The 15,574-nt window shown below is 43.4% G+C and overlaps 1 protein-coding gene across 6 annotated transcripts in view; it reads left to right on the top strand.

Annotated features, from left to right (window-relative positions):
* Positions 1-15,574, top strand: part of LOC140559769 (SEC14-like protein 1) — a 53,799-nt gene that overhangs the window by 27,020 nt on the left and 11,205 nt on the right. For all 6 annotated transcript variants that reach the window (XM_072683382.1, XM_072683383.1, XM_072683386.1 and 3 more), the window contains 11 exons: positions 2,695-2,844; positions 4,285-4,416; positions 7,325-7,453; positions 8,182-8,428; positions 9,049-9,158; positions 10,102-10,291; positions 12,892-12,980; positions 13,066-13,136; positions 13,351-13,522; positions 14,463-14,597; positions 15,327-15,461. In XM_072683382.1, coding sequence (XP_072539483.1) covers positions 2,695-2,844; positions 4,285-4,416; positions 7,325-7,453; positions 8,182-8,428; positions 9,049-9,158; positions 10,102-10,291; positions 12,892-12,980; positions 13,066-13,136; positions 13,351-13,522; positions 14,463-14,597; positions 15,327-15,461 — 1,560 coding nt within the window. The remainder of the gene's footprint in view (positions 1-2,694; positions 2,845-4,284; positions 4,417-7,324; positions 7,454-8,181; positions 8,429-9,048; positions 9,159-10,101; positions 10,292-12,891; positions 12,981-13,065; positions 13,137-13,350; positions 13,523-14,462; positions 14,598-15,326; positions 15,462-15,574) is intronic.

The raw sequence follows: 15,574 nt of genomic DNA, 5'->3' as shown, positions 1-15,574 counted from the left end.
ACACTCGCACATCTCTAGTGCATCTGCCTGCGGCCTGGTACGGCCTGGTACAGCCTGGTACAGCAGGGAATGTGGTGTTCAGGACACAGAACACAGTGGATCAATCCAGACTTGTTGAGGAATGTACACAGACATGCACACACCCATATGGAGGCTCAGGCTCGTCCTCTGTAGCTCTGTGTAACGCAGCGTCTTCTGCTTCAACGTGTTTGTCTTCTGCGTTGTCTTCGCCTTCTGCATCATCAGCTTCTGCTTCGTCTTCTGTATCTTCGTCCTCGTCTTCTTCACCTTCTGCTTTGTCGCCCTCTGCATCTTTTGCTTCGTCGCCCTCTGCATCTTCGTCCTCGCCTTTTGCTTTGTCGCCTTCTGCATCTTCGTCTTCTGGATCAGGGCTCTCTGATTGCTCAATTTTCCTTGAGTTAAAAGTGCTGACTAAAATTGACCTTCTGGATCTTCTGCAGAAAACGTGCGTGACGTTATGCAGATCTTCATATCTCCATTTTCTGTCCGACAAGGAAAAAACAAACACTCTTCAAAAGCGTCTCCTATTTCCGTTTGTTCTTTGTTCTACTCCTCCTTCACCCCTCGTCTCAATTAACATCTCCTCCTTATGTTCCTCTTTTTGATCAGGCACGTCAGAAAATAATGTAAACAGACTTCATTAAATCTTAAACAGCTCCCTAGATGCAAGATCCTGATTCTTCAGTAGTACAAAGTCCAACAGTCCAGGATATTGGAATAGAAATCCTGGCTAACAGTTGGGCGGCGCGTGAGGTGTACCACTGCAGATTCAAAGCCTTTATTTGTGTTTTAAGCCCAATCTTTGACCGCTGCGGATTTCTGCCACCTGGGTTAATGGGGATCCTGCGTTTGAAATCCTCTTCTGTCCTGACCTGGGCTTAGACTAATCTGTGTGCGGAAGAGCAGGGCTGGTTATTTTAGCTGTGTGTAAGGGGGCCAGATCAAGCCTGATACGGCACCGCTCGCTCAGGGGCTCGTATAGCAGCTCTCGGAGATGCAGGGTTTTTGCCCGACACCGATGATGATGATGATGATGATGATGATGATGTTGTTGTAGCCTTCTGTGACCTCACATTTGCAACGAGCAGTACTGTGGTGCACGCTAGGCAGCTCCTTCTCCACTCCCGCTGCTCACCGACCTCAGATCATGATTGGATGGCTTCTCCCTGCCGCCCTTGTTGCCCAAGCTGCTCTGAGACCTGCGCTAATCTCGATTGCGAGATTTGCCTTTTTAAGCCGGACTGAGGCCTGTGCTGTGAGCCTCGGATTGAGGTATTCCCTGTGGGAGTGCAGTTTAAGCTGATCTGAGACCTGTTCTTAAGTCCTATCCTGAGGGACTGCTGGCGAGGTTTCGTAACGCGATGACTGATAAAGGACCTGACCCTCTACAGCTCCTCTACACACACACACACACACACACACACACACATACACAGAGCCATTTATAAGTGCATACTGAAGCTCTCCAGCTGAGTCCTGCTCGAAGCCCCCCACTCCCTTGTTGAAGGTTGTTCAGTGTTTGTATCCAGCAGCACTGCTGAAGTAATAAAGCCCCTCAGAACCCACCTACACCTGCGTCTCCACACCCACACCTACACCTACACCTATGCCTCTTTCTGATGCAGTTTCCTGCAGAATGAGCCTCTCTGTTGTTTCCATGCCTTTAGTAGTCGTTGTAGAAGTGAAGTACAGGTGTTCAGGACGTGTGCTCTGTGAAGCGACGTCCTGCTGATGAGTCCAGCAGGTTGTAGCTTTAAAACGAGGAGAAATCTTTAGACAGGGGAAACTCATGTCCAACATAGGACTGTATGGAAATATTACTATATTTGTGCAGCAGATTAAGAACAACTCACTCACTCACTTATTTATTTTTGTTGGTTTGTTAAGTAACATTTTCACACTATTGAGTTAAACAGATGGAATTACGCTCTTTATTAGGAACCGGTCAGGGTTCTTTTAAGCACTGATGAAATGCTTAATGTGCTTAAAATAAAAAAGTGTATCAGTAATAAATAACATTTATTACAATATATTAAAAAAGCCTGAATGCCACAGATCAATCTGATTGATCTAAGGTGTGTTTGGTATGAAACATCGAACTGTACATATTATTTAGATTTTTCTCTTTTGTTCGTTTATTTATGTTTAGAATTTTCCCACTTTTATTTCCCTTTGATTTTAATTGGTTTTTCTATTGATTTGTCAAATAGATGATACACTGACTGCGTTTACATTTGCGGCGTTTAGCAGAACTCTTATCCACAGCGACTTAAAAAAAGAGAGCTTGACCATTTACTCAGGAATAACCTCAGCTAGTTTAAATAGACTGTAATTCAAAGATCCCAGTCATTATGGAGACCATAATAGAGATATTTATTTAATAATTTGCCTTTTAGTCAAATGCTTTGGTCAATTTAATGACCTTTCTTCGAATATGTGGTCAGGCAAGTTTACAGATAGTTTGGCTTTCCTTAATTTGATCAACTTTCCATCAGTAGACAAAATAAAAGAACAGTCCGTGCAGTAGCAGTCTGCTTCCTATATAGACCAGTGGCAATGGAGCCATTTCAGACACTAATGGGTTAAATCTCTCTCTCTCTCTCTCTCTCTCTCTCTCTCTCTCTCTCTCTCTCTCTCTCTCTCTGTGTCTCTCTGTCTGTGTTTCCCGCTCAGGCCTATGAGAGAAGGTTCCCGACGTGTCACCTCATCCCCATGTTTGTGGCCAGTGATGTAATCAGCGAGGAAAAGAGCGACGACAACTCCACACACAAGATCGAGAGGAGGTGCAAGCTGGACGTTGATGCCCCGCGCCTTCTGAAAAGGGTAAAGCTGCATTCCCAACATCGGAATTCCCACATTCCAAACTTTACTGCAGCCGCCTTTAATTACCAACCCATCCAGAGTAGGGTGAATATTAATGAAGCTCTAAATGTAGGTACTGTGATACACACTGAGCTGGTACTCCTGCTGCTATAAACCTCCCAGCAGTAGCTGTAGGAGCACATTAGTGGGTGGAGCATGGATGTGTCAGTAGCAGCATTCCATTGATGTCAAGAATTCCCACATTCCATCGTCAGCGACTGGCTTTGAGAACCTTCCTAAACGAGGCTGCCGGCCGTATCCTCGTCTTTAGAGCTTGTTTTTGGCTGTCAGCTCCGTCACCTTGTATCTGTAATGTTTACAAGCGATCTCCAACCCAACTGGAGAGCTTCCCTCCCACAGCCTTTGGATCCAATCCTAATCCGCCCCACCTGATCCAGCGTATTGCTGCCTTCAGAAGTTCTTGCTTGGCTCAATCAGGGGTGTGTTAGATTTGGGTTGCAGTAGCTCTCCAGGAGGAGCAGAGGAGCTCACTGCTTTACTGTGATGCTGAGAACAGAAGGAGGCCAGTTTCCCACAGCTTTAAGAAGACGGCCCGTGATTCTGTGGCTCTTGAGGGAGATAGACATGTATATAGATAGATAGATAGATAGATAATCTATATCGGCCAGATTTCCTGACGAGGCTTTATTTTCTGCTTTGCAAACATCACTCCTTGTAGCTGCCAGTCATTTGATTGTATCCAGTGGTAAAGACGCCCATTTCCACCACTTAAAATAATAAAAACGATCCATCACAAGTATCTAGTTTTTCATTCAAGTGAAATTCCATTTCCTTATTTTGAGATCCTTTTCATGTTTCTCTTTATTTTGGGAAATTTTAGTATTTTGAGACAAATTCCTAGAACTTCCTTGATCTTTTGAGATGCATGCTTATTATTTTGAGAAATCAGGTTTTTGCTTATTTTTCTTAAATTGTTTGAGACATTTGGGTTTTTTTTGTTTGGTTTTTGTTTTTTTTAATCTTTTTTATGTATTTTTTTATTTTGTGATATCAATTAATTTGAGGTACTTTTTTGTTTTGTTAATTTCTCTATTTTGCAATATTTTCTCATTTTTATAATTCTTATTTTGAGATGCTCTATGCTTCTGGAATGAGAACTGTTAGATAGGCTTCAATGTAGTGGTGTGTCGGAGTGTATAGTGAGATACTGCTTCGCAAGCTTCATGTTCTGCTCTCTAATAATGTCTGGAAAATGGCCAGCAAACTGTAGCGACTGTTCGTCACCAAAACACACGTTATTTTTTGAGCTGAGAGTTGGGATCATGGATCTTTGAGCATTTGTCTTCAGGTAGATGATGTTGCTAAAATGCTGACGCTGGCTTGCAGCAGTGACTGTAGATGCAGTAGATGAATGATGGTGGCTGTTCTGACTCTGTGCAGATTGCGGGGGTGGACTACGTCTACTTCATCCAGAAGAACACTCTAAACCGCCGCGAGAGAACCTTGCACATCGAGTCCCACAATGAGACATTCTCCAACAGAGTCATCATCCATGAGCTCTGCTGCTACTCGGTGAGACACAATGCTTCTGTTTTAGTACAAAAATATAGAATTAAGGATGTATCCTAGTCTGTACTGTTTAATAATGACCAGTGTAAACAAGTTTCCATCACAGAATTGAGTTTTAATGACCGAGTATTCAAGCAGTCTGCAGAATGAGGATGAGAGATCTTTATATGTGAAGTATTGTGCAAAATTACATATAAAAAAGTTGCTTATCTGCTCAGTAAATCACTGATATCAGAATAAACACTAATAATATCACTCCTACAGAAGGTGGTGGAGGTTCTCCATCACTGTGTTCATCATTAGAACATCTCCAAAGTTCTCCTCTCTCATGAAGTCTAGTATTATTTAGAGTTCTCCTCAGATCAACACCTGGTTTGGTGGTAAATCAGGGCTTAATGATGGTAAATCAGGTGAGCTGCTGCTGCTGCTGCTGCTGCTGCTGCTGGTGCTGATGGAGTTGAACACATCCTCCACGCTGTGCTGGCTGGACTGGCGGCGTCCAGGAGAAACCTGGAGGAACCGAGCTCTGTTCTTCAGACTAGCTCACCGACAAGATCTCACTACTTTCTTTCTTCAGAACGAGAAGCTCTTGTTTCTCCTTTTTACTGGATTTATGTTCAGCTGCTTTATCTGATCTGATGAGATCTGGAGCTTCTACTGTAAAACCCTCTCACTGCTGAGAGACGGGGGTTAGAGTGATGGGATTAGGGGACTAGAACCTCTACGCAGTTTCAGCACTGCAGTTTAAATAGCACAGCTTGTGTTCATATTCCATCATCCAGCCCCAAATCTTTCCCACATGCACGGCAACTAATCATGTGCACGGCAAGGCGCTGACAGTTACCACGTGCTGCGTGTTACACACACACACACACACACACACACACACACACTCTCTCTCTCAACCCCAAATAAGAGTTTTCTTAACCCAGTACCTCCCCCCTCATGGGAAAATCTTTGCTGCGTGGGGAAATTAAGCTCTTTGTTTGCTGAAGCAGCATTCCCAATGTGTGGAGTCATGTTTTTTGCTATTAGCTTCAGATGTAGGGATGAAAAGTGCCTGTGTATATATTTTCCTTATAGACGAGGATCTTAATGAGCTTCAGCACAAATCTGGACAATTTTGAGATCAGTCGTCAGCAGAAGTGTCCTGCTGGGAGTGTGCAGGAGTGCAGAGAAGAGCAGAAAATACAACAGATGGCCTGAATTATGGGAAACTACAGAAATACGACTGAATTTTTAAAAGATACAAATTTCAGATTAAAATCAAGAAGAAGGTTTTCTACTACATTTCGGAGGAGGAGCGTCGCTGTGAGAGCGTTAGTGAGGTCAGGATGTTGGATGATGATGATCACCACCCCCACCTCATCACCCCCAACTCATCCCATCCAAAAGTACTGGATGGAGCTCCACCATCATCATTTTTAGAGAACACAGTTCTTCCACTGCTCCACAGCTCCTCAGTGCAAGGCCAGTTATGCTCCCTGTCACATTTGGGTCACAATTAGGGTTGATGGTCACTGAATACAATCAAATCCTTACAGCAGAGAAAGTTGAAGGTGAAGTATCAAGTATTGGAATAATGGTTGCTGCTCCATCCATCATCATCTTCCACTGCTCCACAGCTCCTCAATGCTGGGGGACTTTATACCCCTTTTCTAGCCCACGCCTGGCATTAGGCAGCATGGAGCCGATAGGGTCATGATGTTGATCTGCTCCAGAGAGTCCTATTCTATTGGCAGTACTTTTTCTCTACAGGGGCTAGACAAGCTGCATACGTGCATTTGCACATCTTTGTCAGCAATGGGTGCTGCTTAAAGTAGCTGAATGTATTCATTAAAAGACCTGCAGAGCCATTTCATCGGTCAGAACCATTGAGACGGTTCTGTTTGTTATCCTGGTTCTGTATAGAACCACTTCCTTTTCTAGACACGCCACACTGTGATGGCGCGCAGTGCTGAATGAATGAGGAGTGAGTTAATAAGGTCATTGCTGCTGAAGGCCTTCCAGAAGTTTCTATTTTGGGATGTGTGCAGAAGAATAGTCTTCACTGAAGCGCACAGCATCGCACCGCTGCAGAGAGAGAGATAGAGAGAGAGTGCGAGCGAGTCTCCTGGGGTCAGGGACTGACCTGGACTGGCCTCGCATTGAAGTTCTGCACATTCACGCTGCAGATGCCACAGCTGGCCACTTGCTCCGTAGCTGTAGTTTCTGTGTTTCAGCAGAAACGGCCGGCCGCTGAGGCCCTATTTTTGGAGCACTCCTCACCTCATTTTCTCAGCTATTCTTTAAAACGGCCAGGTGCTGTGTAACTGTGCTGTGTCCAAATGTTTCTGGACACCCCTTCTAATGAGTGCATTCAGCTACTTTAAGTTGCATGCATTGCTGCTGACACAGATGGACTGTAGAGAAGTACTGCCAATAGAATAGGACTCTCTTGAACAGATAAACATCATGATCCTATTGGCACCATGCTGCCTAATAATGCCAGGCGTGGGGTAGAGGAGGGGTATAAAGCCTCCCAGCATTGAGGAGCTGAGGAGCAGTGGAAGAACTGTGTTCTCTGGAATGGTGATGGTGGAGCTCCATCCATCCAGTGATCATCCAACATCCTGACCTCACTAAATGCAATCCCATATTCTCAGCAATGCTCCTCCGCTGCCTTCTCTGGGCAGGAGACAGTTACTCCAACAGAAGCAGGCAAAGCTCTCTTTAATAACCTCGATTTCAGATGACGGTGCAGGTGTCCCAATACTTCTGTTCATATAGTATAGATATGTGTCTGAGTGGGAAAGGCAGTTTCATATATATTAATTATTATTAATTATTTTGTGCATTAATTTCTTTCCATGCTATTCTTACTTTTATTTATTTATTTATTTATTTATTTATTTATTTATTTTTGTGGCAGGTTCACCCTGAGAACGAGGACTGGACATGCTTTGAACAGTCCGCCAGCCTGGACATCAAATCGTTCTTCGGCTTCGAGAGCACTGTTGAGAAGATTGCCATGAAGCAGTACGCCAACAGCATCAAAAAGGTGCTACAGCATTTTACAGCACTTGGCTGATGCTGTTTTCCGGAGTGACTTTCATGTGAATGGTTATAACGCGGGTAGACTGTAGAGTTGGGAGTCTTGCCCAGGGACCATATTAATGTAGTGTGGTCTGCTTGTCACCGACCACCTAAACTTATTACTTAATTGTATTACATGACATTTTGGGGGGAAACCTCAGTATTAAAGAATGATTCATTTGCTGCTAGGCTGTTTACGGTAAGATAAACTACACATTTAAAGGGCCGTCTTGTCATAATAGTGGGGTAAGAGGGCCTGTTGGCTGCATAAAGCTACACTAAAATAATCTGTTTACAGAATGTCACTTATTCATTAAATCATTTGTAATCTTCTTAAGCATTTCATAAAGCTCATTAGTTGCTTGCATGTGTTTTTCTGGCTTACCAGATTAGCAGATTAACAACCAAACTTTAAGACAGTCAGCGTGGCGATTCAGCTGAAATGCTTACATAATGTTTTAATTAAAACCCAATTCTAATATTACATTTATTAAAATAGCTGTAGCTGCTAGCTGTATTGATTGTACTGTACTGAATGTCTCTATTCCACAGTTTGCATTATAATAATGCGTATTATAAAACCTAGTCAGTTCAGCCTCAATAATAATAATAATAATAATAATTAATAATTCAGTTACTAATACGGTTTACTCATTCTGAATGTGTGTGTGTGTGTGTGTGTTTCCTTTTCAGGGTAAAGAGATCATTGAGTATTACCTTCGGGAGTTGGAGGAGGAGGGCATTACCCATGTTCCCAGATGGAGCGCCAGTCCCGCTTCACCCGTGAAAGCTGTTCTGCCCATCAGTCGTCCTGCACCGCCCACCACACCCGCCATCACCATCATACCACCAGTAGAGAGCTCTAAAGAAAGTCTGGGTGTGAAGGAAAGCAGCAGTCCAGTGGGCAGCCCCACAGAGGCACTTTCTGCCACGCCTGATGGTGAGCAAACCAGACTAGATTGCAGCGGTTTTCCAGCCCAATTATTATTATTATTATTATTATTATTATTATTTATTAACACCATTTTCAAATCAGCAAGAGAAGAAAACAAATGATTAACTTTCAATGGAAGTCATTGTACAAAGATTTTATTCCAAGTCATTCGGGACCATTTCTATTTGTCCGTTCATCATGACATTCTGATACAGTATAAAGAATAACTGCCAGATTCACATTAACAAAACAAAAACAAAAAGCAAAAATTTAGCTTTTATATGACCGCAATGCTCTAAAGAGAGAAATATAACTTTTGCTTGATTCTACACTTCATTTGGTGTAACTAGAGATTTGTGTTGCTGCCTTGTGTATTTTCATGTCAGTACAGCATAGTATTAGCAATTCATTCAGGATAAATTAGGACCTGGATAACTAATCAGTCAGCTGTAGACTTTTAACAGAAACACCAAGGAATTGTCCTTCAGTGGGGAAAACCCTTATCCAACAATTTGACCAATTGTTAAATATTAGTATTCCAATTTTTAGTTATATAAGTCTTATATATGGATATGTAACGCATTCCTCATTTCTCTCCTCATGTCTGTATGTGTTTTGCTTTTCAGACAAACTGGACGCCGACTATATTAACCGCTACCTGGGAGATCTCACACCTTTTCAGGAGAGCTGCCTCATACGCCTCCGTAGCTGGCTGCAGGAAACGCACAAGGGCAAGGTGTGACACACACACACACACAAAGGCATTATCTAAAGTGCATGTAACGTTTCCGGTGCTGTATGGGAGTGCGTTATGTCTGCGTTTATCTGCTTTTCGTAAACATGCTTCTGATGCAGAGATGTCTGTGACCTGCTCTGATCAGTACTCTGATAATGACAGTCCAAAAAAACGCAGCTGCTCTGAGAAAATCAGCTGTATGCATGTGTGTGTATAGTTTTCCACTGCAGACCAGCCTCTCAGTAAGGCTTTTGATAAAAGCTGAAGGTCTGAAGATATGCTGCCCTCTGTGAGCCCGAGGCATTTAGTCTCCCAGACTGTAGATGTGGACTATCCTAAACAAATGACTCTAGAAGTCATGGACAGCGCAACGTCCTTCATAAGTGAGGCAACCACAGGTCTAGTGGCTCTGAAGGCTGGTTGCAGTCTGATGTGTAGCTCCGCCCATCCCCATATGTTTCAATGGTTTCCATTTTCCAGCTCTTTATCCTCCTTTATACTGCCTTTCCATCTCCAGTGTCGCTTTCCTGGTGCTGATTTTGGCCCATTTTTAATTTCCCCCCGAAATCAGTTATAACCCTTGATCTGCTCTATAGTAAGAAGGCGGGGCTACAGTGATTGACAGACAGTCTTTGCTGGAATGGCGTCCTCTCTTTTTAGTACATGGAGGAGCTGAACTGTAGAGGAACTTGCATGAGCTGCATTTTTTCTGGTGGATCGTCCACTTACTGGACAGACTGGGACTCCAGAGGGAAATCCGCTCTCCTTCTGCACCGGAAGCTCAATGAAGGCGGTGTGAGACACTACAGCTCGGCCTGGGAGAAGGGGGCGGGTCTACCAAATGTGTCTGGCGCAGACTCTGGTCTCTACTGCGCAGACTCTTTGGCTTCATTTCTATTCTATCTTAACGACAGTCAAGCATTAACCCATCCTGTCCCCTCAGATCCCGAAAGACCAGCACATCCTGCGGTTCCTGCGAGCGCGGGACTTCAACATGGACAAAGCGCGGGAGATCCTCTGTCAGTCCCTCACCTGGAGGAAGCAGCACCAAGTGGATTACCTGCTGGACACCTGGAGCTCGCCGCAGGTGCTCCATGACTTCTACACCGGCGGCTGGCACCACCACGACCGAGGTGAGTTGGCGCACCACTGAGAGATTAGCTTCGTTGTCAGAGTAATAATATTTAGGGTGGGCTTTCGGGGCCACAATGAGGTTGGCCTGTCAGGACATTGCAGAAAGTTGCCCTAACCTTACACAAAGAGATGATGATGATGATGACGATTTTTTGGCGTGAGTCTGTCCATGCTTACACCACAGCCATGTTGTGACTCCGTAGCTGCGTTTTCCAGGGTCAGGGGTCAAATGTCCTGCAGTGTTTGATGATTTTCTGCCAGAACACACATCATTTGGGTCATATTCTAATTATCAAGTGAGGAGTGTTAAATGGAGTGTACTGGGAGCTGGACTGGAATGACGCTAAATTGTACAAGACCCTGAAAGCCAAGCTTGTGTGTGTTTATTTTTTGGGGTCATACCAGTGATCTAACTGGCCCAGTTGGAGCCGTGTCTAATGAAAGTGGGTCAGTTCAGTTAACAATCTGTCGTACAGTCCGAGTGCTGACCCACACCCTACGGCTCTCCTCCTCCTCTTCATCCTCCTCATCTAGTCCCTTTTCACCTCTCTCTCTTTCTCACCTCTTATACGCTATATGGACAAAAGTATTGGGACACCTGCTCATCCATTGTTTCTTCTAAGGGTGTTAAAAAGAGCATTTTGCAATTTCATTGCATTCACTGACATGAGCGTTAATGAGGCCAGGATGTTGAAAGATCACCACTCCACCTCATTCCTGATTCCCCAACTCATCCCAAGTACTGGATGGAGCTCCACCACCATCATTCCAGAGAACACCGTTCTTCCACTGCTCCTCAGCTCCTCAATGCTGGGGGGCTTTATACCCCTCTAGCCCACGCCTGGCATTATTAGGCAACATGGTGCCAATAGGTTAATGATGCTGATCTGCTCCAGAGAGTCCTATTCTATTGGCAGTGCATCTCTAAAGGATTACTAGATAAGCTGTGTGTGTGCGTGTGGCTGCAACTTACAGTAGCTGACTTTATTTGTTAAAAGCGGCGTCCACATACATTTGGGCATAGTGTATGTTCTGTCATCGCCCTGAAAGAGATTACTGAGGCCCTTATGTTAGACGTCATTTGTCAGGCCTGAATGCTGTGGATGAGTCTTGGGTGGGTGGGTGTGTGCGTGTGCTTCACAGGGTAGAGAATGCCATCTGTGTGCATGTATGTGTTGGGGAGGGCAAGTATGCGCTGCGACAGAATTTCACCTTGAACACACACACACACACACACGTCCATTCAGGGAGTGGTTATGTAATGTGAACTAAAGGAGTCGACACACAGAGGGGTCTTGATCTCAGTCCCTCTCTCTATAGAGGTGTGTGTTCCAGTACTGTAACCAGTTTTACCCCATAAACAGAACCTGCGTCTGAGCTTCACCCAGCTACACACACACACACATACACACACACACACACACACACACACAGTCATACACTGTACAGCTAGCAGTGAAATGCATTAATAACAGTCACAGGAAGCAGTAATAGATCAGAATAAAGATCGAATAGAAATAAAATATCTACAGAAAAGATCAAATGGAAAAGATTATATATAAAATGGGTATATAATTATATAATAAAGTAGATATAAACATAAAGAAAATGTATGTTCAGAAAATAAAATATATACAGATCTAAATATAAAAAAAAAAATAGAATAGAAATGAGAAAGGAGTAAACGGCTGGTTAGTGCAAAGTGATTGTGTAGCACCGTGCTGTGCAGTTTGAGCAGGAGCTAAATGTGATTCAGCTACACCTGAATCAAATACTCAGTAAAGTAAGTAGATGCAAGCTAGTGCAAAAGTCTGGACCCACCCGTCCCCACTGTGTCCACATGTGGTTAATAAGGGAAGCGTCTGAACTGCTTCTCCCTCCCTGCTGCTTTCAGAACTAGAAACAGGAACCGGTCTGCGTGGCTCCGGTAAACGCTGAGCTGAAGCTGTTGTGTTCTTTCAGATGATTTGCATTTGTGCAGCAAGCCTGTTCCTGTTCTCTCCGCAGACGCTCCACCATTTTAGTAGGTTGGTTGCAAAACAACGATGCATGTTTTTCGGGGTGTGAATCTCCGACCTGGCAACGATTTGAAGCTGATTCTCGGAAATGATTCAGAGCTTCATGAAATCGCACAGATTATTTTTACAAATTACTGAATTAAATTAAATACTGAACTGGAGAACATGACTATAAACAATAAATCAGGGTTTTTAATTATTAAAAAGGAATTTGATGCCCCTCTCTAATGTATTTATTATGTAATAAGTCATGCCTTAAAATAGGTAACTTTATTTTTTTATGTTCATTTTATTTATATTTTTATCCTTTGACAACACCTGCTTCACTTCCCTTACGTGATGTGCATATATAATAATAAATGGACCAATAGAAATGCCCCCAATTATTTATTTTATTTGTTTGATTGATTGATTGATTGATTGATTGATTGATTGACAGTGACGTTATTACGACTGCCTGTAATCTAAAGTCCATGCAGTTGAATCTCTGGCTTCGACATCCTTAGTGTCTGTGTATACTTACTCTCTGTGTGTGTGTGTGTGTGTGTGTGTGTGTGTGTGTGTGTGTGTGTGTTCTGCAGATGGCCGTCCTCTCTATATCCTCCGTCTGGGACAGATGGACACTAAAGGCCTGGTGCGAGCTCTAGGGGAGGAGTCTCTACTTAGACATGTAAGGACTACATTTCCCAGCATGCATTGTTTCACATCCACTTGTTATATATCTACCTGTGTTTACACCTGTTTGCGTATTCCAGGTGTTGTCCATCAACGAGGAGGGCTTGAGGAGATGTGAGGAGAACACCAAAGTCTTTGGTCGACCAATCAGGTACAAGCCTCTCGCCAGCGGTGACATCATCATTCCAGGGTGTTCAGTGTAAAGCCTGGCTTTTCTCTTATGTAATCATAGTTGGTGTTTAAGTGATGCTCATAACATGACCCCGGCTTAGATTAGCAGGAGTGTTTGTGCTCCAGAGCTTTGGTGCTTCAGTGTTTTGATGTTTTTAGTTAAACACTCATTTCCTTCTCCACCCCTCTCTCAGCTGTTGGACGTGTCTGGTGGATCTGGAGGGGTTGAACATGAGGCATCTGTGGCGTCCAGGTGTGAAAGCTTTGCTGAGGATCATCGAAGTTGTGGAAGCGAATTATCCTGAAACTCTCGGCCGCCTCCTCATCCTGCGAGCTCCCCGGGTGTTCCCCGTGCTCTGGACTCTGGTGAGACACTGCTCGAAATCTAATAGCAGGTTATAGAGCTGTAGAAATGCACTGACGCATCAGTCTGTAGCTCTTACAGCAAACACTAGTCCGGTTTAGCTGTTGGTGTATCTGTTGATTTAAAAGTGTTATATCAAGGCTTAGATTTAGAGATCATCAGGTGTGTAACGAAGCTTCTGGACAGATAATTAATCAGTGAGTAGGAAATTCTCACTTTTTTTTTTCTATTAAAAAATGATGATGATTCAGTGAAGGCAGTTCAGTGTCATTTTCATCATTTATGTTTAGGAATAGTGTCTAAAAACATTATTGATCAAATTTAATATCTTTATCTTTAATATCTCTCCAAAAGTTGGTGCATATCAGGTCGTATTTGAGTGTGTTGTTGATGATGATCCTGTGCCTAATAAAGTATTTCACTGTCTTTACCTCTTAAAAATGATGCCAGATTTAATCAGACAGTAAAACCACTTTCAAAACATCTAGGAAAAACATCTTGAAGCTCCTAATAAACAACAGTTAAACTACTACAGTTAACAGTGGGATTGTGGATGCTGTGAGTAAAGCTCACAGAATTAAAAAGCTAAGAATACGCTGCATGTTAACAAGGGTGTAATTATTGTGTACGTTACGATCATTATCTATTAAATATCAATAACAGTATTGCAAAACAGTCTGTCAGTATTATGTCATACCAGTACAGACGATCAATCGCACTGCCATGTGCTTCATTGGGACAGAAACAAATGAGCTGATGCACTGCAGTGTGAGTGCTGCCCCCTTGTGGCACAGTAGCACAAGCCATGTTCTAGTGAAGCTTCTCACTGTGCCCTTGTGTTCGCTCCTGATTGGCTAAGAGCGGTGCATTATAGTATATGACAACCTTCTGCTCATTATTTATTTATTGGTAAACTCCGCTTTTCTGTAACTCCGTGTCCAGGTGAGCCCTTTCATCGACGAGAACACACGGAAAAAGTTCCTGATCTACGCTGGGAACGACTACCAAGGTCCAGGAGGCCTGGTTGATTACATTGACAAAGAGATCATCCCCGACTTTCTAGGTGGAGAGTGCATGGTAAGTGCCATCCTCATAGTTACAGAAACCCGGAAGGCAGAGGTGTTTTATTAATTAATGTATTTATTTATTTATTTATTTATTTATGCATCGTGATCATGATGCTCCAGCCTGGTTGTCTGTTGAGTTAGTTTAGAGGTGTATAATAATCCTTCTAGTCCACACTTCTCTTAAATCTAGTTGCATTTCAAACAGTAGTTTTGGGGAAAACTCTGACCTACACCATTTTCCTACTCTTTAATATACGGACAAAAGTATTGGGACACTCCCTAATTCATTATTTCCTCCCAAATCAAAGGTATTTAAAATTAAACAAACAAAAAAAAATGTTTCTGCTACTTTTGTTGACGTAGCAGTCTCTGGCCCTGCTGCCCAGGGAAGGTCTTCGGCTTTCTATTAAATTTTGGAGAAGCATTGCTGAGCGTATTTGATTGCATTCAGCGAGAAGAGCTTTAGTAAGGTCAGGATGTCGAATGATCACCACCTCAACTCGTGGCAGAAGTACTGGATGGAGCTCCACCACTGCTCCACAGCTTAATGCTGGGAGGCTTTATACCCCTCTTCTAGCCCACGCCTGGCATTAGGCAGCATGGTGCCAAGATGTAGGTTCATGTTTAGACAAGCTGTGTGTGAGACTTTGCACATCTGTGTCAGCAATGGGTGGATTTGTAGGATAATTTAGGATTTTAGGAAAAGCTCTCTGAATGTTTCTGGTTTGATGTGTGGCAGTGTGAGGTTCCTGAGGGCGGCCTGGTACCCAAGTCTCTGTACCGGACACCGGAGGAGCTGGAGAATGACGACATCAGACTGTGGACCGAGACCATCTACCAGAGTGCCAGTGTCTTCAAAGGAGCTCCACATGAGGCAAGACACGCTTGTAGAGACACAGATTGACGGAAAGTTTGAAGGCACCTGATGGAACATGTCTTTCATAATGTTGAAGACCTCGATTATCTTCTTGGCTTCGAGTTGCCTTG

Source organism: Salminus brasiliensis, chromosome 7, assembly GCF_030463535.1.
Source record: "Salminus brasiliensis chromosome 7, fSalBra1.hap2, whole genome shotgun sequence".
Classification (NCBI taxonomy): Eukaryota; Metazoa; Chordata; class Actinopteri; order Characiformes; family Bryconidae; genus Salminus; species Salminus brasiliensis.
The sequence above is the reverse complement of the archived record's forward strand: the minus strand, read 5'-3'. Positions and strand labels throughout refer to the sequence as shown.